Source organism: Lactuca saligna, chromosome 3 (assembly GCF_052625555.1).
Source record: "Lactuca saligna cultivar CGN05327 chromosome 3, ASM5262555v1, whole genome shotgun sequence".
Taxonomy (NCBI): Eukaryota; Viridiplantae; Streptophyta; class Magnoliopsida; order Asterales; family Asteraceae; genus Lactuca; species Lactuca saligna.
In genome coordinates this window covers 8,941,001-8,966,725 of record NC_136419.1, presented here as the reverse complement: position 1 = coordinate 8,966,725, position 25,725 = coordinate 8,941,001, and the positions used below count along the sequence as shown (strand labels likewise).

Genomic DNA, 25,725 nt, shown 5'->3' with positions numbered 1-25,725 from the left:
TATAATCACTTATCTTAGGACACGTAACTGACTAGGTCAGAGTTCGACAACGGCTTTGAGAGCTACAATTTGCTGATCGATTTAGAAGGATATACTGGAAACTATAGTAATTAGAATTATCCAAGTGGGAGATTATTGGATTAGGTGTCTAAGCCCATAACTTTAATTGGTATATACTTGAATTGATAGTAGCACTGTCCTTTTGGGTTTCCCTCGAGACTAGCAACTAGGAAGGATGATTTTGGAGAAAGAGGTTGATTTATTATTTGACTAATAAATTGAAATAAATGATTTGTTAATATATTATGAAAATAATATATTAATTAGAAATAGTAATATTTAATTAATATTTAATCATAAATTAATTAGAATTAATTTTGGGATTAAAAGAATTAATTAAAAGTACAATGACTGAATTGTAATTGTTTAATAGTTGAGCAAGAGGTAATCTAAAACCCTCCATAGGCTATGGACGGTTTTTCTAGTGCCTTAGGGTTTCTAGAATAGTCTTTAATGGATAATCAGGAAAGTGGATAATTACCCGGTTAAGATTATATTGGATTTGGGCTTATCTAGGGTTTCCTAATTGCACTATAAATAGGGCTGATACCCTATGATTTTCGGCCACTTATTCCAAGAGAGATCGATCCGAAAATTGCAACCTCCCTCTCCTTCTCAATCATTCTTCGATTGCTAGTGTTGGGTGTGAGTCATTAGAGGCGTGACAATTGTGACGCTTGTTCTCAAAGTCTCAACAACACCAAGGATTTAGATTTTTATTGCTATATAACAATCAAAGGTATTTTTTGTAACCCTAACTGTGTATTTTTTTTATTATATACTACTGTTCTAGGGTTTCTACATTTTTTTCATAATGTATGTTCAACTAGAGAAAACGTAGATTAATTTTAGGGTTGCAAGCATACATATGATTTTTTGTTATGCTCAAAACCCATCAATAATTTCTAGCATGATGCACTTATTCCATTAGGTGAATAATCCTTTCTAACAGAAGTTCCAAATTTCAAATCTGAATATATCTAATGAGTTAATGGATAAAGTTTCCAACTTTATACATTCTAATGGCTAGATCCTTCCCAATCTAAAACCCTAAGTTGATTAAGCCATTAAAAATCCATAACTTTGTGCATGACTGAAAAAAGGAAAAATATACATTTATTTTTCTTCATCCTAAAGGTCAGAAACATGTCCATTGGCAAGCCGTAGTTATAGAGTTTCTTAAGCTCCAAGAACATGAGGGTAAAATAACCAAAAGTGACCAAAAACTCTCTAAATCCTATACTTATGCTGAAAAATGAATAAAATGGGGATCTTTGAACTTATAATGCAATAGAAGTGACTATAAGGTAGATTCTTATGCTGAGAATGATCACCAACACCAATTTCAACACTGGGCATAAAAGGGATAGGTTTCATTTCAGATGAAGGAGGTTGGAGAATAAGGGTTTTGGGCCCTGACGGCTTCGCGTTGAAACCACTTAGTGGCCACGTTCCTACTTATCGATGTGGTCCGTGTCGCCACCACCCAGAAACCGCATCGCAATCTGCCAAAAACGCTTTTTTCAAACTCATCCTAAAGAAGTTCCAATAATCACCAAATTACTATAACCAAATATTACAACATATCGTTGCCTCAATCTCTCTTTCTCCATTCAAGAACAATATCTGCGTCTCCTTACACCAATCCCGTTCACTTTGATAAAATATGTGGCCTCCATATTCATCATTTCCCCCCATATTTCTCTCATTCTAAATGCACTCTCTTTGCCATCATAAGCACACCAAGCTAGAAATTAGTTATAGATTTTGCTTTTATTAAGATAAAATATTAATCAATGTAATGATATGCCATCATTAAACACATCAAGGTAACAAGTAAAGAGAAAGAGTAAGATGTGAATAGGAACCTAGTTTAATTTCTCCTTCTTGGGTTTGATACAGGAGGGATTAGACTCTGATAACTTCATAATCTTCTTGTAACTTTTAGGTGTTATCCATGGAAGCATACATGAAGCTCTTTGTTTAATCATTTAATGGATTTGAATAAGGGGTTTCCTTATTAACTATTTTTCTTTGAGAAAAAGGAAGTCGATGGAAAATTATGATGCGGGGAGGAAAAGGTTAATGATTTGTAAAACTAGATGAATGAATGGTGAAATTGGTGTGTAGTATTGACTAGTTCAATTATAAATGAGACTTTGTATATGGGGATTAGAGGGGGAAAGAGTCGTTGGTGGGAGATAGTGTTGGTGCTTGGTATAACGAAGAAAATGGAGAGATATGAATTCATTCACGTCTTTACGATGAAGATAAAAAGGGGTAGCGTGAGATTACGGCCAAATTTTTATTAATAATAAATCATTTAAAGAAAAATATAAAAATTCATGAATGTTATATTATTTATTTTATAACAACTTAACTCTTATTTTAACGATGTTGGTCATAAGGAACCTTCGTGCATTTTAAACTCTCAAGGACTATCCATGTTAAAAATTTCTCAAAAGTACTTGCGTGATATTTTCTACCAATCATAATGACCATGTGTGTAATTTTGTCTTATTTATATATACTTACTAGTGCTCCTCATAATATCTAAAAATCTCTCATTCAACCACGGATTCTAAATGTATATATAATCGTATAAATGTTTTAATATATGTTACCATAATATTGATACTCATATACAATCTTGTCTAATAATAATAATAATAATAATAATAATAATAATAATAAATCAATGCAATCATTTTTACGGTTTACATAACTAAACTCATCAATGATCATATATAATTGTATAAGTAAATTAATATATCACACCCATGTATGTAATCTATACGTTGCAATAACCTTTTACGACATCTTTTTGTTATAGTAACTTTAACTTATTAAAAAATATTTAATTTTTAAATATACCAAAAATAATTTTTACATTTAAAATATAACTACGTAATTAAATTAACTAAAAATATATAAACTCAAAGTTAAAACTACTTAAGTAAACAATTATTATATAAACTCAAATTTATTGGACCAAAATTGCATACATAAAACTTTAACATGATGTTAATGAAAATTTTATTTGATGTTATATTGTTCGTTAAAATAAATGACGTTAAAATATAATAACTTAAAAAAAATTGAGTTCAACATTGGTTTTAGGAAGTAGGCATCACATGTATCTTATGCAGTGTTGCAGAAATCGGCATTGGCGGCCGATTAATCGGCGATTAATCGTTTGGCGGTCTTAAACCGATTACGATTATGGTGCTTGGCGGAAATTGGTCAAAATCGATCAAAGTCGGTCTCAGCGGTCATAGGCGGGAATTTTTTTAAAAATTCAAAAAAAAAAAAATTTCAAATATTACACCAAAATTTTAAGCTTCCAAATTTTAAAATATTAAACTAAAATTTTTAAATTTTTAAAATTTTATAATTTCAAATACTTAGTTTTTTAGGGAATATTAATTTTTTAAATAATTTTATTAATAATTAAGGGTCCCCGATTAATCCCTGCCTAATCTGATTAATCGTTTATCGTCAGTCGACCGTCGAGCTACCACCGAACGATTTTTACAACATTGATCTTATGTATTAAAAATATTTCATTTTGAATATTTGCTACATAAAAGTTAATTTAATGTCGTATTTATGTTACATATAATAGAAATGTTTAGGTCAATAATTATATAAGGGCATATATGCTAAGGAATCATATAGAAGGGTTGGCAAAGCAAAGGAAATAAGCACCATTGCAATGGAATTTTTGGTATCTTGGACTTCCATTTCAATCATCCATTCCATGGTCATGGTCGTAAAAGAAACTAGAAATATAAAGTTTAAAGAGCTCAATAATCTAATAATCTTTTTATTTTATACAAATTATAAAATTTAAGAAGACATAAAAGGAATGAGACATTAAATAAAATTTAATCAATTTTAGTTTTTAAATAGCCAAAATATGATTCACGTGTTTGATATAACAATTAAATATTGTCTCTACTAAAACATATCATCATATACTGTATCGACTATATGTTTCTTGAAAATAAAAATAATTTTTGTGAGTAATTATCTAAAGAACACAAAGCTTATAAAAAATTAAATAACATAAAATTTAATCGAAACAATAAATATACAAAGAATCTGCACCTTATGCTACATTACTTTATCGACAAAAAAGTCTTGAAAATGATATGCTTTTAAACAAGGGAATGTATGCATATACTAAAAAATTGGTTTTTATATGTATTTATTTTAAAGTTGTAACGGTTTAATTTTTACACAACTTAACAACTTTCCTTCTATTTATAGTTTAATAGATATAAATTTATTTAACTAAAAAATATATATATAATAAAATCAAAATTACTAATTTGAAGTATATAATAGGAAAAGAATAAAAAAATAAGATTCGAAGTATTTCTTCTAACATCTAAAAAACCGCGAGAGAACGGTAGAAGAAAGTAACAGACATTGACTTGGGAAGTCAAAATAGTTTTCCTTTTTAAACTGGAGAGGTATTCAGGTACTGTAAGGACTTGGTGGAGTGAGGATCGAACGGCCAGGATTCAACCACATATGAAGCAGTTAACGTGGGGCCCACTAAGATTTTATAAAATAGAGATAAGAGAAAGAGGGGCACAACGAGCGGTGACGAGCCGCTGCCGATCACCGACTCGGTCTATTATTGATTCTTTAGTTGTTTTACGGAATCAAATCTCGTACACTGCTTTACGTGAGTGCGTTGAGAATTTCCCCTTCGCCGAAATATGTGCTACTATGAAAGAAGGAAGTACAAGTGCTTGATGCGTGTTTGTTGTGGTTTTGGCGATTACTGATCTGGAAAAATGGATTTTTTTGTATTCAATCTCGTGTCTCCACGTATGTCCATTCACCCCATTCAAGTAGTAGTCATAGTCTAATCAGTTATCACCCAAGTTGTTAATAGAAAGATATTTTATTTTGGTTCCATTATATATAAGAAGAGAATATATGTATTTTTTTCGTCTTTTTTATATTTTTATTTTATACTTTAATTTTGTTGAATTACCATAGTTGTTTCATATGACAATGGTAATATGTAACAAGTTGAATTGTTAAATATGTGAAAAAAAAAACATAAATTATCTAAATATAAACAAAATAAAAAGTTAATTATCATGAATTCATTTTTAATAAAGATTTATTTTTTATATTTGTTTGTTTGCTTTTTCAAGTGTTATTTTTAAAGTATCTATAATGATTGATTATTTGTCTTATTTACAAAATTATTTTTAACAAAAACTTACTATCATAAATATTAATTAATCATTGATCAATTCTAAATTTTTATTTCTAATATTTTTATAGATATATTTTTTATTTTTATGAAATATTTTATATAGTCTCTTTTATATATATATATATATATATATATATATATATATATATATATATATATATATATATATATATCTTTTGTTTTCAAGCATGTATAATATTTTTAAAATAGATAGTATCTAACAATAAAATTAAATAAATAATTGTTTTAAAACTATTATTACTTTTTTATACTTTTTAATTAGAAGTTTATAAACTTTTTAATTTTTTAATACAACATATTTAACGAAATATTTTAAAATGTTATAAAAAGTATTAAATTGTTATACGAAATATATGAAATGTTTTAAAAATATTGTAAAAGACAGTTTAGATATGAAAGTTACAAAAAAGTTGGATGAAAATGCAAAAAATAAAAAATTTAAACTTGTAAAAATAATTTAAAACATTTAAAAAATACTTGGTTTAAAAGTAGCTGTATCAATACATCATAAAATATCATTAAGGCTACAAGTTTCATTTTTAAGTTAATAAAACTATAATCCAAAACATCTCTTTTGCTCTTAAAAAAAAAAACTATAATCCAAAATATCATCACGAAACCAAAGTGGAACAAGTGTATCAATACATCATAAAATATCATAGTGTATCACAAAATGCAGAATAATGTGGTGTCTGCTCTACAATCATCCCGAACCATTTACTTTCGAACCAAAAGTACTTGAAACATAACTGAAAACTGTAAGCATAAAACTTAGTGAGTTCCCCAACCTACTACATACCATATATAATAAACATATATTGGGTCATCGCCCTTCATCTGGCCTCACCCGGCATCGATCCCCGCCAGACATCGATCCCAACTCGGTATACAGATCTGTCAGTCATCAGACCCCGCCCGACATCGATCACTGCCCGGTATACATATAACATATAACATATAATCAGACAACACATATGATAATCACAAAGATAATATCATACATAATAGTTATCGAGCCCCCCCCCCCCTTCTCGGTTAAACATATACACATAACACATGCAAGAGTCACACGGACAGCTAACGTACTAGCATATCAAACCACGGCTGACATTGGTGCCTGCGACCCGCTAAACACAGTGAGGAAACTTACCTTAAGTTGCTGAATCAATCGAATGAATCTCTGACTGCTAGCCCATAAAATCCCCACACTATCAAAATCAATAACATCCAATTATTAATTGGATTCCGAATCATAACCAAAACTATTGTTTCACTTTTGCATGTTTTACTTCCAGAATAATTAGATTGTTCAAATTATCCACAGTCGATCATACTATGGGAGTAAGTTATGAGGTTAGACTGTTATGAATTGGTTTGTAGATTATCTAAGTGTTTAGACATAGCAAAGGTTTGTTGCAATGTTCATGAGTACTTTTGAAATAAGATTTGAGTATTGGATTAAACTCACGCTCATGTGCATCACTTCATGGAATTTATCACGAGTGATTGTGAGACGATAATATCATATAATCTTTAAACCGAAATATATGAGTTGTTGTTTACAAGTTGGTTGTGTATTGATAGTGCATAAACACATCAGTAACTTAATGTTATAAAATGTGTTGTTATGTTTTAATTTTTATGCTTTTGGTCCCTTTTTGGGTTGGTTAGTGAGTTAAGACATTGAGGGGATTATCCTTTTAGATCTGAGCATGTTATAAGGTTCTTAGGCATAGTGAGGAAACTTACCTTAAGTTGTTGAATCAATCGAATGAATCTCTGACTGTTGTCCCGGAAAATCTCCACACTATCAAAATCAATAACATCCAATTATTAATTGGATTCTGAATCATAACCAAAACTATTGTTTCACTTTTGCATGTTTTACTTCCAGAATAATTAGATTGTTCAAATTATCCACAGTCAATCAAACTCTGGGAGTAAGTTATGAGGTTAGATTGTTATGAATTTGTTTGTAGATTGTCTAAGTGTTTAGACATAGCAAAGGTTTACTGCAACATTCATGATTACTTTTGAAATAAGATTTGAGTATTGGATTAAACTCACGCTCATGTGCATCACTTCATGGAATTTATCACGAGTGATTGTGAGACGATAATATCGTATAATCTTTAAACCGAGATATATGAGTTGTTGTTTACAAGTTGGTTGTGCATTGATAATGCGTAAACACATCAGTAACTTAATGTTATAAAATGTGTTGTTATGTTTTAATTTTTATGCTTTTGGTCCCTTTTTGGGTTGGTTGATGAGTTAAGACATTGAGGGGCTTATCCTTTTAGATCTGAGCATGTTATGAGGTTCTTAGGCATAAAGGTGCAAGCTTTATGGGGTTTATGGTTTCATACATGTATTAAGTCACATATTAAGTCCTTTTGAGCTTTAAGAGCCTCATTTAGCCATGCATGAACATAAGGTTAGCAACTATACATGATTAACCAGCTCAAGGAAGTCAGATCTACGTTTTGGAGTAATGTCTTAATAGATTATGGGTTAAAAATGGAAGAAGGTTGAATGGGGATGTACGTTGGGCGTACAAGCCAGTATGCACCGTGTACATACCCTAAAGCATGTACACTTAGCGTATAGCTGAGTACGCCTCACGTACTCAGTTAGGTGGGCTTCAGACATTTTGGGCTTCCGTTTGGGCCATATTTTGGGCTTAGATGCTAAGGGATTTGTTGGGCCTTCAAGTGTTAGGTTGATGCTTATTTTGGGTCCTTGGTAAAGGCCCGTGAAAAGGGTTGTGCCCAATTTGGAAAATTGGGCCATGATTTGGGCCTTTTGGATTGTAGATTTGGGCCTTAATCTTGGACCAAACTAGATAAGGGGTAAAAATGGTATTTTTACCCTAATTATGGACTGATATTTATGGATTAGAATCCAATTATTAATTGGATGTTATTTGGTATTGATAGTCACATCCCAAAAATACGGACCAAAAATTTCATTTTAAATCAAACAAATATAAAACCATTTGTCAAAAAACCTCATAGTAATAATATATATCAAAACCAATGTATCCATAGTCAAAACATGTCATAACAAAATCATATTATAGTATAAATCCCATAGATATCTGGTGCGGAAAATATGGTGTGATGCGTTGCGATCATGTCGGTTCCTTTCCCTTCGAATAGGATGTACTTGAAACCAAAACTGAAAACCGTAAGCACAAAGCTTAGTGATTTCCCCCATCATATCACATATCATACAATAAACATATTGTCAGGTATATCTGGGTGCCCGGCCTACCCTGCTGAGCATATCTAGGTGCTCAACCTACCCTTGTCAGGCATATCGGGGTGCCTGACCTACCTCTGTCAAGCATATCTAGGTGCTTGACCTACCCTGCCAGGCATATCTGGGTGCCCCCACCTACCCTCCGGTTTATTTCAATCGGTTACGGGGACTATTTCACCCATACCACTACCACATAATAACATAGCATAACATACTTTCAGACATATCTGGGTGCTCGACCTACCCTGTCGGTCCTTACAACCGATATCGGGGTCTATCCTACTCCTCCTACCACTATCACATAATAGCATATCATACTAGCACATAACTCATAACAGATAGTGGCTTCGATATTGGTGCCTTCGACCCACTTCTACTGGAAGGTAGCTCACCTCAAATATTGTGAAGTAGTTGAACTGCCCTTGGCTCTGAAATCTGCCTCACTCAAACTCTTACATATAAGCATTTCCATTTAATTACCATTTCATGCTCATACACCCTTCAATGGTCAACTTAGATCAAAGTCAAAGTCAACACCCTAGTCAAAGTCAACCTTTGGTCAAAGTCAACATTTGGTTGACTCAACTCGTTGAGTTCCATAAATCAGAGAATCTCAAACTCGTTGAGTTCTTCCTTATGTCAGAATCAGGACTTTTCGTTTCAACTCGTCGAGTCCTTCCTTGTACTCGTCGAGTCCTCCAATCTTCAAAACTCAAAACCATGGCCAACTCGCTGAGTTATCTCCTAGACTCAACGAGTTTGCTCAGTAACAGAAAAGGGTGGGGGACCACGATTCATCTCGCCGAGTAGTATGAACAACTCGTCAAGTCTCCCATAGTGTAAGCCTATTCAGTCGTTTCTAGTCAAGATCAATGCTTCTAAACCATAGACCTGGTCCCCTAGGACTAAGTTTCCACATAAAGTTGCTAAATTTACGTTCATGCATGGTGCTATGAAGCTAATGACACCAAAACTCAACTCCTAAAGAGAAGGGCCGATACTTAATAAAGTTGGAAACTTTGAGTCTCATAAGGCCATGGACATCTAGATATGAAGTCATAACCCCAAAACATGCTTGCATCCATGAATGGTTCCAAAATAGGCTCCTTAAATGCCTAGACTACTCCATAAAGGGATCTATGTAACACCGTAAATTTTTAAACAATTTTTTTCATTTTAAACACAATAAAACTCATGTAGGTTTACTCAAAAACCACAAGTATCTCAAATGTCAAAAAATCCACATGTAAAAATCACAATCCCATAATCATAAGAATAAACTCGCTCCAATGTGTACTATCAAGCCGATGCCTTCCTGTGATCCTGAAAGGTACCTGAAATACATAACACATAACACGGTAAGCACAAAGCTTAGTGAATTCCCCAAAATACCACACACAACTCATTAGCCACTCGAGGATGTAACTCAATAAGACCCTTCGGTCAATGTGTCTCAGTGGGACCCTCTGGTTCCACAACTAGGGTGGACCCTCTAGTCCTAACTCAGTAGCTCAAAATAATACACAAAACAAATCACAAAGAAAAAACGCATAATACCTCAGTACTTAATATAGCACATAAGACCCTCCGGTCACACAAAAATTAACACTCTAGGTAAAGTATAGTGAGTAAACTCACCTCGTAAGCTAGCAAGTAATAATCTTGTACACGAATCTCGTACTAGCCTCCGCCTAACACATAAGATAATAATCTCTAATTAACAATTAAATCACGACTCGAAATAAACTAGGTTATTATCTTTCTCTCAAATTATTGGGATGGGTAAAAGACTATTGGGATGGTTATTATCTTTCTCTAAAACCCTAAAGTCAACAGAAGTCAACACCCGAGTCAATTGTTCATGTTGACCTGAATCGTCGAGTGCATGTATGTGACTCGCCGAGTCCCCCCTTGTTTCTTTAGAACATCGCAAAAACCCAACTCAACTCGTCGAGTTACCCGTGTCCAGACTCATCGGGGAAAACCCTAGCCGACTCGTCGAGTCAGCTCATTGACTCGGCGAGTCCCTTCAGTCTGAGTTCTCATTCAGACGTTTTAAGGTAGATCTACCACTCTACACTCTAGATCTAGGCTCCCAAGGCTCGAATGTCGCGTAAAGCTTCGATCTTCATGTTCATGTAGGGCATATTTTGCTCCAAAATGCCAATACAACTCTAATAAAGGTGTTTAGGCTCAATAACTCTTATATGACTGAATAAAGCTAGGACCTTTGGACTCTATGGACCTCACAAGGTTTAGATCTGAAGTCTAGACCTCCTGATAGACTCAATGCACTCAATGTCCCAATAAAAAGGTGGTAAGAACCCTAAACTTCCATAATCATGAGATCTAACCATTAAGATGAGAAAGGTGTAAGCTTTTTACCTTCCACAGAAGCTCTGGACAATATAACACTGATTCCAACAGTTTCTCCTTGTTCCTTGTTGGATAACCTCCTTCTTCTCCTCAAAAGATGCACTAAAATACTTGAATATTAGCCTTAGAACTCTCTTAGCTCACTACACATGTTTAGGGTTTCATACAGGGAAGTTGGACAGCTGGTGAGGTGCAAATGAGGTCATAAGTTCCCTTAAATAGGCCCCAACCCCGGGGATTTAGGGTTTCATCTCTCAGTGCCAACTCTGCGAGTCAGCTCTCTGGCTCGTCGAGTCGGTTATGAGACCCATGTGGTCAATCAGTCTTTACTCAACGATTTGAGGCACCAACTCGTCGAGTTGCTCAATAGATCTCAAAATAAACAATTAAATAATATACATGGGAGTCCGGATGTTACAATATAATAAATGAATAGTCAAGTTATAGACTTTATAGCTCAATAAGGCCGCCTTGACAAAGAAATCTCTAGATCCAAAGCTTATTCATTCAATTAAGCACTTATAACTGCCACTCCTTCAAGGAAATACAAAGGAATCACTCTCTTTTCACTCACACACACTCAAAAGGCTCAAGATCACGAATTAGGTTTTGGTGGACCGAGGGAGGCGATGAAGGAGGCCACAACAAGGTGTTAAGGTCCTTAAATAGGGCGTAAAATCGTGAAGATTAGGGTTTCACCCTGGCATCCCTACTCGTCGAGTTGAGGCTCTCAACTCGTTGAGTAGACTTCAAGTCTCGCGTCCAAAAATCCAATTCCTACTCGACGAGTTTAGGGGCTCCAACTCATCAAGTCCCCTTGCAAAAATGAATAATTCTTATTTAAAAATACATATCAGGAATCGGGCGTTACAGATAGCTTGGCGATTTGTTGGACCAGCAGCCAGAGATCTTTCAGTGTGATTCAACAGTGCGAGGTGAGTTTCCTCACTGTGTTTAGTGGGTTGAAGGCACCAATATCGACCCATGTTTATGCTATTCTAGGATGCTAGATGTACGTGTGACTCTACATATGTTAAGTACTCGTATGTAGGGCTGTAAACGAACTGAACGTTCGGCGAACTGTTCGTGAACTGTTCGGCGGGAAGTTTGTTTATGTTCGTTTATTTAATAAATGAACGAACATGAACAAAAATTATCGTTCGTTTAGTTAAATGAACGAACATGAACAATGGTCTCGTTCGTTCATTTATGTTCGTGAACGTTCGTTTATGATGTTTATTTACGTTCGTTTAAGTTTATTTATATTCATCTATATTCAATTGTTTTTTATTATATTACTATATTATATGTTCGTTTATGTTCATATATGTTTAATTGTGTTTTTTTTTTTTTTTATATTTGTTCGTTTATGTTTGTTCGTTTATGTTCGTTTAGCATGTTCACGAACATAAATGAACGAACATGAACAAAGTAATTTGTTAAACGAACGAACATGAACAAGAAAATCTCGTTCGTTTATGCGTTCGTGTTCGTTTGTTGTTCGGCTAACTTAAACGAACGAACATGAACAAGACCTTGTTCGTGTTCGTTTGGTTCGTTTACAGCCCTACTCGTATGCTTACAGGACGGGGCCCGATGACCATTTTGTATGTTATGTATCTTTGTGATTATTGCATATGTATGTTTTCATCTGATATATGTTATATGTATGATGGGCGGGGCCCGATCTATATACTGAGCGGGGTTCGATGCCAAGCGGGGCTAGATGACAGGCGGGGCCCATTATGTGTTTATTATGTATGACATGTGGTATTTTGGGGAACCCATTAAGCTTTTTGTTTACGATTTTTAGTTTATGTTTCAGCCACTTCAAGTTGTAAGGAAAGGGCTCGGGATGATTGCATAATACACATCACCTCATTCTGCATTTTGTGATTTACTCTTATTTGAGATGATTTTTGATACACTTATTTTATCCGGATTACATTGGTGATGTTTTGGAATACTGATTTTATTAAATTATAAATGAATTTTTTGGGTCTTATTTTTGGGATGTTACAATAAAGCTTGCAAATGAGAAGCTAACCCCGGATCTTAAAGCTCTAGTCACCCCTCCAAGTGATCCTCTTCTTCTTCTCCTTCACAAACCACCAACAAACACTCTTTACAGTTCAAAACTCACAAAATCACTCTATGGTTTCAGTTTCAGGGCAATGGGAGGTGGAGGTTGGTTGAACATGTCCAAAAGAGGCTATAATGGGGTTTAAGTAGGGTGCAAACCCTAAAAATTAGGGTTTGTTCAATCCGTGTGTAAGCCCTGCATACACCTACGTACACCCAACGTATGTGGGTGATGCCTACGACCACCTTAAGGTTAGTATGCTAAGCATACTCATAGAGTAAGCCCCTGTACTAACCAATGCCAAATTTGTAAAGAATTTTTCAATTTAGGGTGAAAAGGAAGCATGCCATAATACGAATGTTCAATAACAAATTACAAAAAAGTCTTATAAAATTTGTAAAAAATTGTTCACATTTAGACATTTTTTTTTTGTTTTTTATAAAATTGATCATTTAACTTATTAAATGTTGTGTTCACAAGTTACAATTGTCACCTGAGATAATAGATGACAATGGTAATATGTAAACACATTTAATGAGTTAAATGGTTAAATGTGTACAAAAAAATTTGTCTAAACGTTAACAAAACGAATAAGTAATTACCATAACAAGTTATTTTTCCCTCATAATATTATTAAATTTGACTAGAACAATGAAATATTAGTTTGTCAAGTTACACACAGTTACTGTCTTATTGGCAGTAATGATATTTTTCTGAACACCTCCTAAAAAATCCATTAGGAAGTATACTTTAGAAGGTAACTTATGAAGTATCATTGAAAATAGCATGGTTCTAAAAAAAATTATCATGCCTAATGATTGTATATGACGGCATGACGCCATGCCTTAACAAAACACTAACCTAATTCATATTTGTATATAAAAATTAATAGTAGTAATATATATATATATATATATATATATATATATATATATATATATATATATATGTATATATATAGATAGATAGAGAGAGAGAGGGTCAAATGAGAACACCTAAAAGGTTGAGAACGCGAGAACAGTTCTGGACCAATCATTTTATAAGGGTATATTACTAACTTTATATAAATATTATTTATTGATTTCCTAAAATCTAGGGATAATGATTTTAATTACCTAACAAAATTAATATTTATAAAATATATAAATATATTTTTTTATGATTTTTCCCAAAAATTATTTATGACCGTTTCAAAAAAATCACCTAAAAAAATTAATATTTCCTTTTATTTTAAATCTGAAAAGAAAATCTTAAAAAAAATATTATTTTCTACTATTTCACGTTTTTGTTTTTCAAAAAAAAAAAAAAAGAAAGAAAGAAATCTAATCGCAAATCAATACACTTTCAATCATAAATGAAAACACATCAAATTACAAATAATTCAATGCATTTTTCATAAATTGAAAATAAAAAAAGTGTAAAATTATCATTTTTTTCATAAAATGAATACCTCTAATCATAAATAAATACACTCATTCACATGAATACATTAATATTCATAAATAAATACAATCATTCACACATGAATACATTGTAGTTCACAAATGAATACACTGTTATTTATAAATTAATACACATTCTATCATAAATGAATACACGTGCTATTAGTAAATGAATACAACTATTCACACATAACTACAATGTTATTTATAAATGAATACACGTGCTATTCATAAATAAATACAACAATTCACGCACCCCCTTCAAGAAATTATTACCAAAATATTCGAAAATTAGGATTGTGTTTCTTTCCATTGGTACACCTCGTTGTCGCTTTATGGTTTGCAAAATCTTTTCCATAAGGAGGGAAATTGCCCCTGAAAGGGGTCAGAATGTAGTTGTTGTTTCCAGGATCAGAATAGGAGTCTCCGAACACCAAAATAGCAGAAACCTTGTGGTTTTGAGTAGACGTTTTCACGATAAGATCTTGTGGTTCATAAAACTTAATTCCAAAGCAAGATTCATGTATGAATAGAAAGAAATACAAGTAAAGAAATGTAGTTGATTAAACTTGATTGATTTACAGTCAAAATAAAAATAAACGAGAAGATAATCATTACCAATCGAAGCAACTGCCCCATCGAGACCCCTTCCATCATTCCAATCGAAAATGCTCTCACAAACATTTTATCGAGCACCTTATGTGCATAGTTCATCCCTTCTTCACAAACAGACCCTCTTGGCCCCATTGGTTCCCATTCATTCAACAAATTAAAGACCATTGCCAATTTCTAAACAAAAATGTACAATTGTTGAGAGCGATCCATGATTTTCGATTAAATACCAAATATGGGTCGTGTTAAGATATTTGTATTTGGATAATAAAATTTCAAAGAGCATACCTGTGAACAATGCGTCCTTTTCCATCCACTAAATCTACCCAACTTCATGTGAGAAAGAATCAACCTATGAGTCAATGGTAGCATACCTGTAGAATGACACGAACACCAACACTGTGGTTTACTGGTTGTGGTCTGCTCGTTGGGTCACCCGCGTACCGCCTCAATATGCATCAAACGTCGCTGCTTCACCATCTCCAATTGTCAGAGTCATCTTCGCCATTGCCAATTGTCACAGTCATATTCACCATTGCCAATTGTCACAATCATTTTCGGCCGTCACTCTTGATTGGAGCTGTGTGCGACGATGATGGTTGCGGTGTAAGATGAAGATGGGGAACATATCTTCGTGGTGGGTTGTAAGTGATGCCCAGATCGATGATGGCATGAGTTTTATGAAAACCTAAAAATAGAGAGGTGGAAATATATACACTAGAAGATTAAAGGAAATATGTGAGTGGGTGAGAAATTATAGGATATAGGTAAAGTTGAAATTCCTGTTATGTCCTTCTGACCATTTAAAAGTTACATTTTAATGCCAACAGTTTAAGAATTTTTCATAAATCCCCCTTTCAATAATGACCTTAGATTTAAGTATTTAAATGGTCCAGATCTGTTCTCGCGTTCACAACCTTTTAGGTGTTCTCATTTGATCCTACTCATATATATATATAATATATATATATATATATATATATATATATATATATATATATATATATATATATATATATTCGGTAAGATTTTTTTTGTAGTTAGGTAATAAGTTTTTTTCGGCATATTTTTTTTGATGAACAAAACAAACAAATCAATATATATATATATACACACACACACACACACGTTTTAACAAACGGTATGACCCTTACCATTAAATAAGTTTTATTATAAGCGATTTTTAATATGATAGATTTTATATATATATATATATATATATATATATATATATATATATATATATATATATATATATAATTCCAAAATGAATTTGCGAGGACAATATACTATTTTTTTTTTCTTCTAAATTTAGAGTATAAGTTACTAAATACAGATCAAGTCAATATTTTAATATACAATTATGAAATAAGTTTGTCTATAAATCAAGATGTTGTCTTTCTTATAATAATAGATTTTCATATTTATATATATATTTTTTTTGTCTCCGATAATTTGGATTTAAAATTTTAAGTATTGATATTTTATAAATTGCGATTTAGGCTCTTATTATATTTTAAAGTTATGTTTTTGTTCCATTATATATTTTATTTTTATATTTTCTTACTAATTCTTTAAGATATATTTTCAAATCTTATTTTCGTCCACCTATTTAATATATATATATATATATATATATATATATATATATATATATATATATATATATATAAAATAAAATCTATCATATTAAAAATCTCTTATAATAAAACTTATTATATATATATATATATATATATATATATATATATATATATATATATATATATAATTCAAAAATGAATTTGTGAGGACAATATACTATTTTTTTCTTCTAAATTTAGAGTATAAATTACTAAATACAGATCAAGTCAATATTTTAATATACAATTATGAAATAAGTTTGTCTATAAATAAAGATGTTGTCTTTCTTATAATAATAGATTTTCATATTTATATATTTTTTTTTGTCTCCGATAATTTGGATTTAAAATTTTAAGTATTGGTATTTTATAAATTGCGATTTAGGCTCTTATTATATTTTTAAAGTTATGTTTTTGTTCCATTATATAATTTATTTTTATATTTTCTTACTAATTCTTTAAGATATATTTTCAAATCTTATTTTGATCCACCTATTCAATATATATATATATATATATATATATATATATATATATATATATATATATATATATATATAATTCCAAAATGAATTTGTGACGACAATATACTATTTTTTTTCTTCTAAATTTAGAGTATAAATTACTAAATACAATCAAGTCAATATTTTAATATACAATTATGAAATAAGTTTGTCTATAAATAAAGATGTTGTCTTTCTTATAATAATAGATTTTAGTATTTATATTTTTTTTTTTTGTCTCTGATCATTTTGATTTAAAATTTTAATTATTGGTATTTTATAAATTGCGACCGAGGCTCTTATTATATTTTAAAGTTATGTTTTTGGTCCATTATATAATTTCTTTTTATATTTTCTTACTAATTCTTTAAGGTATATTTTCAAATTTTTTTTCTTCCACCTACTCAATATATATATTTTCCCACGCATTAAAATTACGTTTTGGCCTCTTGCATATTTTTTATAGGTTTTATTTATTTATTAATATTACATTTTATTATTTTAACTTTCTAATAATTGTATTGTATCAATCAATATATACTTTCAAACTTCATTTGTTTTTTTGTCTTGTTACTACATAATTATTTCGATGGAAACTTTATTTTTATATTTTTGTAATTCACTTTATAAATGAGTTATAGTCATAGTTAGTAAATATTAGTTAAATATAACCGCCAAAAATGTTTGTCTCCTTATAATTAGTTCATTAATTGGCATTGCTTTTTATGGAAATAAATAAAGAAAATCCTGTGTTCTTTTGGTGTGGCCAAGAAACTGCCAACTACCTTCTTTGGTTGTATTATGCATATAGACATGTTTTTCGGCTAGATGACTTTCAAGAATTGCAACCAAATATTTTTTAGTCTACCGAATAGTAATATAAAAAAGATCATACCTTTTATACAAAAAAATTGGTTTATCTCTTTTAATTTTTCTTGACTAATAACAACATTCAAACGGTACAAGAGGTTATTATTTAACGATAAATTCTTTTATGTAAAAATTTAAGGAATCATATTTCAGGTAATTATGCGATATGAACATTAAGCATATACAAAATAACTTATTATAAATATTTAAACATAATAAACTCTTTTATTATGTTTAATAATTAAAAAAATCTTTTACATCATGAGTAAAAAATATTCACATATTTTTATCTTAATTTTTCTGAAAAAAATCTACATAAATCACCAATAAACATCAACTTATTCACAAGGTCTCATTCAAGATATGATTTATACATTGACTCATTTGAAAATAATATTTATTATAAATAATTACATAAAAACAGATGAAAATATTATGATCAATTTAAATTATGAAATTAACAAATATTGTTAACGCATAAGTAATGTTAAATTATGATCAACAAATATTGTTAACAACCCCACAATTTGGATTCACTTTGTTCCTTCCAAAGTTACATGTTTTGTTTAGAGGGCATGTCTTGATCGTATATCTACCACCACTGCCTTGAATAAAAGAGGGATGCATAATGTAGTTTTGGTCTTATTTTATTTTATTTTTGTTTTTTTTTAAGTTCAAAGTTAGGAATAGTAAAGCTTCATGTTTTTTGTCAACTTTACTCCTTATTCTTTAGCTATTTTGATATTTTTGGTCATCACAATCAAAATTTTTACATTTTTAAGGAACATTTTACTATTCAAAGTTTGGCCACAAAACTTTATGAATTTGACAACTTTGGTATATTTTCTAAAAACTTGCTAACTCCAACCCCTTTAATTTTGTAGTCATTTTGACATTTTGGTCATTGCAGTCAAACAAACACAAAAAATGGTCCGGGGCAAAACCCGAATTTTTCCGCTAAAAAGGTCAACAACCAGTTAGGAATAGTGAAACTTATGTTTATTTATTGTTTTCGTTCTTGCACTTTCCATGTCTGTCATTTTCTTCTTTTGTTATATTTTTTCTATATTGGTGCTTATATTTAACTTTTTTTGTTTTTTTCCTGTCCTCTATCTGTCCGTTTCCGACTGTTTTTCCGTATGAAAATCATCCAAAATTAACTAAAAGAGTCAACAACGATGCCTATTAATCTATAAACAAAAACGACATTCAAATCAGACACACGATTCATGCGGAGCATGAACAACATATCTAGTTATAATAAATCAACTTATAAACTAGCTTATTTATATTGGAGCTTAGACCATATTTGGAAGACTAATTCTAAATGAAAACTAATTATTAAGTGAAACGTTAGTTGATAACTAATAAACTAATTAATTAATTAATAATGTCGGGTAAAAAAAGAATAGATAATAAATTAGATTGAAAATGTAAAATAACATAAATGAACATTTAGATATATATAACTAAAATTGTAGCATTAAATATAATAAAAGATATATTTAAAATATTTTTAATTTTTTTTATAAGATTCTTAAAATTATTTCAAAATAGTTTTTTAGTAACTAACTAGTTTATAAAAGATGATAAATTATTTTTATAAATTAACAAACAATAAATAAATTATAATAAAATTTATAAACTTCCTTATTTTCAGTGTACAGACCTTGAAATAATTAACTGGGTAAAATATTAAACCTTTAGGATTGCTCTGGCAGCAAAGATTTCTGCTCTGGAGATAGTAGTTTATAAAATACCAAAAATTGATCTTTTTAAATATTTTTTAAGGAGTAAAGGGAAAAGGTTGTAGAACATTAAAACATGCTCTTTAACCTACGCCCTATCTTTTTATCGTGCGCCACTTTTTTTGTCATCATTAATAAATTTCCACACGCACTCTCTCTATCTCTTGGTGTATATATACGAAGTACAAATCTCATTTCGCTCTGTATCGTTAGCCGGCGCCTCAAAAGCCCTAAATCACTTCTCTCTCTCATCGCTACGAAATCAAGCGGATTTCGAGGTAAATTCTGAGTTTCCGTGCTTGAATTTGCTTGTTTTTGGTTCAGTATATTGTTTTATTGGCTGTTTTATTCCTTGATTTAGCTTCAAAATATGTTGATTTGTTTATTTTGTATGTTTTAATCGTCTTATCGTGATTTGATTTTTGTGGTTGGATTGATTTTGATTGTTGAAAATTGAAACTTCAGATTGTTCAAGGTTTAAAATTGAGTTTTATGTATTAATCCGCTGATTTGCTCTTTTGTAATGATAGATTGATTGTTGCAAGTGTTGTTGATTCGTCTTTTGATTGGAGAAGAAGAAGAGGAACTAAAAGAAACTTTTTGGTAAGTCTGAACTTGAGCTTGCTTTTGTGATTCATTTACGAATGTAGTTTAGATATTACACCGCGTGTAGTTCTGTGCGCTGTTTACCGTTCGCGAAACATTTACTCGCATCAATAATTCTTCTCTCTGCTACAGGACAGGACACCGATAGAATAGTTTTAACCATCTGTTGGTTTATACTTTTTGATTTCTTGATTGTATTTGTTTAGCTATTCTGTTTGGAAAACGGAGAGGGGAATAGCCGAATAGGTCCTCATAGCCTGCTTATATCATATCAATTTTTGACGACGACGCTGATTTCTGCTTTCCTGCCCAGTTTGCTAGAAAGTTTCGATTTTAGTGAACTTGCTGCTTCTTGTTTCAGATCCAGAGTTTTGACTTCAAGTTCCCCTTATGTTTTGTGCATAGATATGCTACTTTACCTTATCAGAAGGCAGATCTTGTCGTATTCTTGTTCACATAACCCGAGTCAACAGAGAGATTTTGTTGCGTTTCTCTTTTATAGGCATCTGTAGAGACCCTATTAAACCAACTCTTTTTGGTTCAACTCTAATAGTGGAAGATGCTTTATTTATCACATAAACACCTAATAATCATGCCATATCTCTTCAAGTAAGATCGATTTGCATTATAGACGATGATTTTATGTTTTTATATGGTCCGGATCATATTTTCAGTTACCTCCAGATGTAGTGAAGCATTATAATCTATGTTTTGCTATAGTTTGTCCATTCGTTAGATCCTATGGTGATTTTGTATGTTGTGTATCTCTCCATCTCATATTCTCATGTAACTTATTGAAACAGGATGAACAATTCAAGAAGCAGTGCCGGATCATTCTCGTGGGCCTTTATCAGCAACGATAGCTAATTGATATATTTCCAGATTAAAATATAAGCAAATGGATCGACGTGATACTTCTGGTTTTGTCAGTGGGGGGTGCAAGTGTAATTCACTCAACAAAGTTGACAGCTAACCCTAGTATTGTAGTTGAGATATACATATAGCTGATAGCCCTAGATCTATAGCTTAGAATTACCATACTCTAGTTTTTTAGCCCAAAAGTTACTTCACCCGTTCTTTTACCAATAAGGTTTGACCAAAGTCAAATCAGAGAAACTTGCATACAGCTTCAATGGATCCCAGGTTCCGTAATACAGCAAACTATTTGTCTGGACCTGGTTATGTTACAGACACCACATTACGTTTGGATTCCCCTGGTTTCGGGAATCCTTCATTCCAGTCTTCAAAAGGAGTCAAACGGAAATGGAATTCGGTCAACGGGTCAATGGATTTACAAACCGGATTGCCATTATCCCTTTGGCTTGGCCATTCTCCAAGCTCATCTGACAGCAAGGCGAGTTCCGCCACTGGATGCACCACCATGTCTTCTCAGAAAGAAACCGATGAAGAGTCATCAATGGATCTTGAACTGGATTTCAGTCTTCATCTTGGTGGTGAAAAGCCACCTGTCACTAAAAAACCCTCCGCCTTCACTAAACCATCAATGGAGGTTGACCTGGAATTAAGCCTCTTCTCTGCACCAGCTGAGTCTGATGTCACAACTGTTCACATTTTTAACCATAACGCCACATCAGAAATTACAACCATGCCATCAAGTTCTGTCACATGTTCATCCGGCAACACAGAGCCACATCAGCATCGAACCGGGACCACAAAAATGTGTCAATTCGAAGGATGCGAGAAGGGCGCACGAGGTGCTTCCGGCCTATGCATCGCCCATGGCGGCGGCCGGAGATGTCAAAAACCCGGCTGCCACAAAGGAGCCGAGGGCCGCACCGCCTACTGCAAAGCCCACGGCGGTGGCCGGAGATGCGAGTTCTTAGGCTGCACCAAAAGCTCAGAAGGCCGCACTGATTACTGCATCGCCCACGGTGGTGGCCGGAGGTGCAGCACCGACGGCTGCACACGCGCCGCCAGAGGTAAATCCGGGTTATGCATCCGACATGGTGGCGGTAAGCGGTGCCAGATGGACAACTGCACGAAATCCGCGGAAGGCCTGTCCGGTCTCTGCATCTCGCATGGCGGTGGCCGGAGGTGTCAGTTTCCGGCATGCACGAAGGGCGCTCAGGGAAGCACGATGTTCTGTAAAGCCCACGGAGGCGGCAAACGGTGCACTTTCGAAGGGTGCACGAAGGGCGCGGAGGGGAGTACGCCGTTTTGTAAAGGACACGGCGGTGGAAAGCGGTGCGCGTTTGACGGCGGCGGTGTTTGTCCAAAGAGTGTTCACGGCGGAACCCTATTTTGTGTCGCGCATGGCGGCGGGAAGCGGTGTGCGGTTCCAGGGTGTACGAGAAGTGCGAGGGGGCGGACAGATTGTTGTGTCCGCCATGGTGGTGGTAAGAGGTGTCAGTTTGGAGGGTGTGGGAAGAGTGCACAAGGGAGTACGGATTTTTGCAAGGCGCATGGTGGTGGGAAGAGGTGTGTGTGGGGTCAACCGGGGTCAGAATATGGAAATAATAATGAAGATGATGTTTGTAATTCGTTTGCGAGAGGGAAGACCGGATTATGTACGGCTCATGGGGCTCTGGTTCAGGATAAACGGGTCCATGGTGGAGCCACCTTGGGGACCCTGGTTCATGAAATGGTGCCTAACCAAAATATGAAGCAAGTGTTGTTTCCTACACCGGTTGCGACTGATGTGATGTCACATGGGTTTAAACCGTTTGGGGTCCAGCCTGGGGTTGTGGTGGCTGGACAGAGTGTGGAAGGGAGGGTTCATGGTGGAAGATTGATTGCTTTGTTGGCGGCGGGCACTTCGGGCAGCTCGGGTAACGCAATGGCTCAGAAATGGGTGTAAGCCAAAAAGAAAAGAAAAGAAAATGGGCAGGTGGTCATGTGGTGTGTGTGTGTGTTTTTTTTTTTTTTATGAATAAAAGTGAAAATTAGCCCCAAGTAGTTAGTTTTCTTTCTAAGTGTGGGTGGGTTGTTTTGTATTTTCCTTGTAGATATATGATATGTGTCGATTGGACCATGTTCTTTGTGAATATGTCATCTTGGTAATTACTGGTGAATCAAGTATTGAAATAACATATCCTACCTAATAAGCTTTTTGTAATTTTTTCTAGTTTCTTTTAGTCCCCCAAATTTCACTTGTTGTCATTTTTTTCCTTGATTTTTTGATGATGAAAGATCAGGGGAAAGTTATTGGTCATCAGATGAATTTGATCCAGAGGTGTTGATGGAGCTCTTTTTTTGATCTCTTATAATTTGTTTTTTTTTTTCTTGTTTTATTATTATTTATAACTTTATACGTAATTGGATGTTAACGAAAACTACAAAAAAAAGTCTTGGTGAATATAATTATAAAAGCAATTTATAGTCTTGGTGAATATAATTATAAAAGCAATGTGTGTCCTTTAGATGTGCCTAAAAAGGATCCAATATTATAAACAGAAGGGTCCAAATGAATTTTATAATGGTCTAGTAGGCTTTTCCAAAGAGAAGGGACAATAGTGTTTGATAACTAATATAACTTTTTTGTTGTGACCTTGACTCCTTGTTCACCAAAACTTGAAGATTTCCTTTTTACATAAAATAATGGTGTGTGTATCCCATTAATACGAGGAGATTGAAAATACAGTTTTTTTATCGTTTAAAGTACAATTTTATTGAATATGAATAGATGCATATAGAGTTCTTATGTACATAGCTTTATTACATAAAGTTAGATTAAATATGTAATGTAAAAATAGAATAAGTAAAGTACGTATGTGATAACCGTTCAAAAGATAAGCGTTTTCAATGATTTTCTTTAGTTAGACAATTAGTTTTGTTATAACAAAAGGGGAATCATGAGATCAATTTTAAAAGTGTAATTATTTGTTAATTATAACCTCAATTTTTTTTTCTTAAAAACATTTTGGTTGAACTTAAGATGGTTATGAAATAGGAATTATGTGTTTGTTATAATTTTTGTTGTTAACCATTGATATTGCTATATTTTTCTTATGCTGTAATCGGTAATTTTTTTTCTCATTTAAATAATTTGAAGTTGTTGGGAATCAAAAGAGACAATTAGCATTCATGTGATTTGTTTGTCCAAACTTCTATATATAAACATTAACGAAACTTACCATTAGGAACATGGCTCTTAACAAAAATGAACAAGTAGTTTTAATGTTATTTTTGATGTGAATTTAATTTTTTTTTTCTTTTCTTCGTATGCTTCTAACAATATATTTTATGAAAACATAATCGAACGGTAAATGGAATGGTGCCATTGGCAACCATTCTATCTAGGATCTATATCATTTTGTCATGTTCTTGACATACACATACTTAAGGAATATATATATATATATATATATATATATATATATATATATATATATATATATATATATATATATATATATATATATATATATATAATTTTTTCTTTCATCATATTCATTTGAAACTCTCATGACTTTTTGATTTCTTTATAGTAATATTATAAATAAGTTAAATAATGTTCTATAAAGAAGAAATAACGTTTTATTACAATGTCTTCATTCCACATCGGTGTTGAGAGCAAAGAAAAGAACGTTTCCTCTTTCATAAATAGAAAATGTTGTGAAATGTTTCAAAGAGACCAAACCATAAGAACTTCTTTATACCTACCTTTGTAGGATTTTAAGGGTATTATTTGGTGAGATTGTTTGTATTGTCAAGTATCCAGTTAAGTTTTAGAATTCCAAAAAAAGTTTTGAACCAAATTTTTTCAGGTTCAAACCGTGTTTCAATAGAAAAAAACTGATGTAGTTGGGTATATTGAGTTGAATTGGAGTTGGATTAATTTGAACCGATAAAAGAATCATTTTCCTTTCTCCACATACATTTGAAACTCCCATGATTTTCTAAATTATTTCTAATAATATTATAAATAAGTTACATAAATATAAAAAAACATCTACCTAAACCTAAAAATATAGTTGTTTGAAAATTCACTTTGATTCAAAAGCACAAAGTTTATACAAACCAGTTTCACTAGAAAAAAGTTATGTAGTTTGGTATATTGATTTGAATCGGTCTGAGTTTGATCAATTTGGACTGATAAATGAAGCATTTTCCTTTCACTGCATACATTTGAAACTCTCATGATTTTTCACATTTTTTTACAATGATATTATAAATAAGTTACATAATAATATATAAATATAAAAGAACATCTACCTAAACATAAAATTATAATTGTATGAAAAATCGCTTTGATCCAAAAGCATGAAATATATACTCGATTATATTTTATAAATGAATTCATTTTATAATGAACT

The 25,725-nt window shown here is 32.3% G+C and overlaps 1 protein-coding gene across 1 annotated transcript; it reads left to right on the top strand.

Annotated features, from left to right (window-relative positions):
* The first annotated feature begins 19,984 nt into the window (after positions 1-19,984).
* On the top strand, positions 19,985-23,525 carry LOC145034405 (WRKY transcription factor). Its single transcript, XM_078982809.1, has 3 exons — positions 19,985-20,121; positions 20,374-20,446; positions 21,253-23,525. Exon 3 carries the CDS (start codon positions 21,582-21,584, stop codon positions 23,265-23,267), a length of 1,686 nt encoding a protein of 561 aa, XP_078838935.1. The 5' UTR covers positions 19,985-20,121; positions 20,374-20,446; positions 21,253-21,581; the 3' UTR covers positions 23,268-23,525.
* The last annotated feature ends 2,200 nt before the right edge of the window (positions 23,526-25,725 follow it).

Bases quoted from the DNA above. Each gene is read 5' to 3' on its own strand.
- LOC145034405 (XM_078982809.1), top strand. From the start codon at position 21,582: ATGGATCCCAGGTTCCGTAATACAGCAAACTATTTGTCTGGACCTGGT.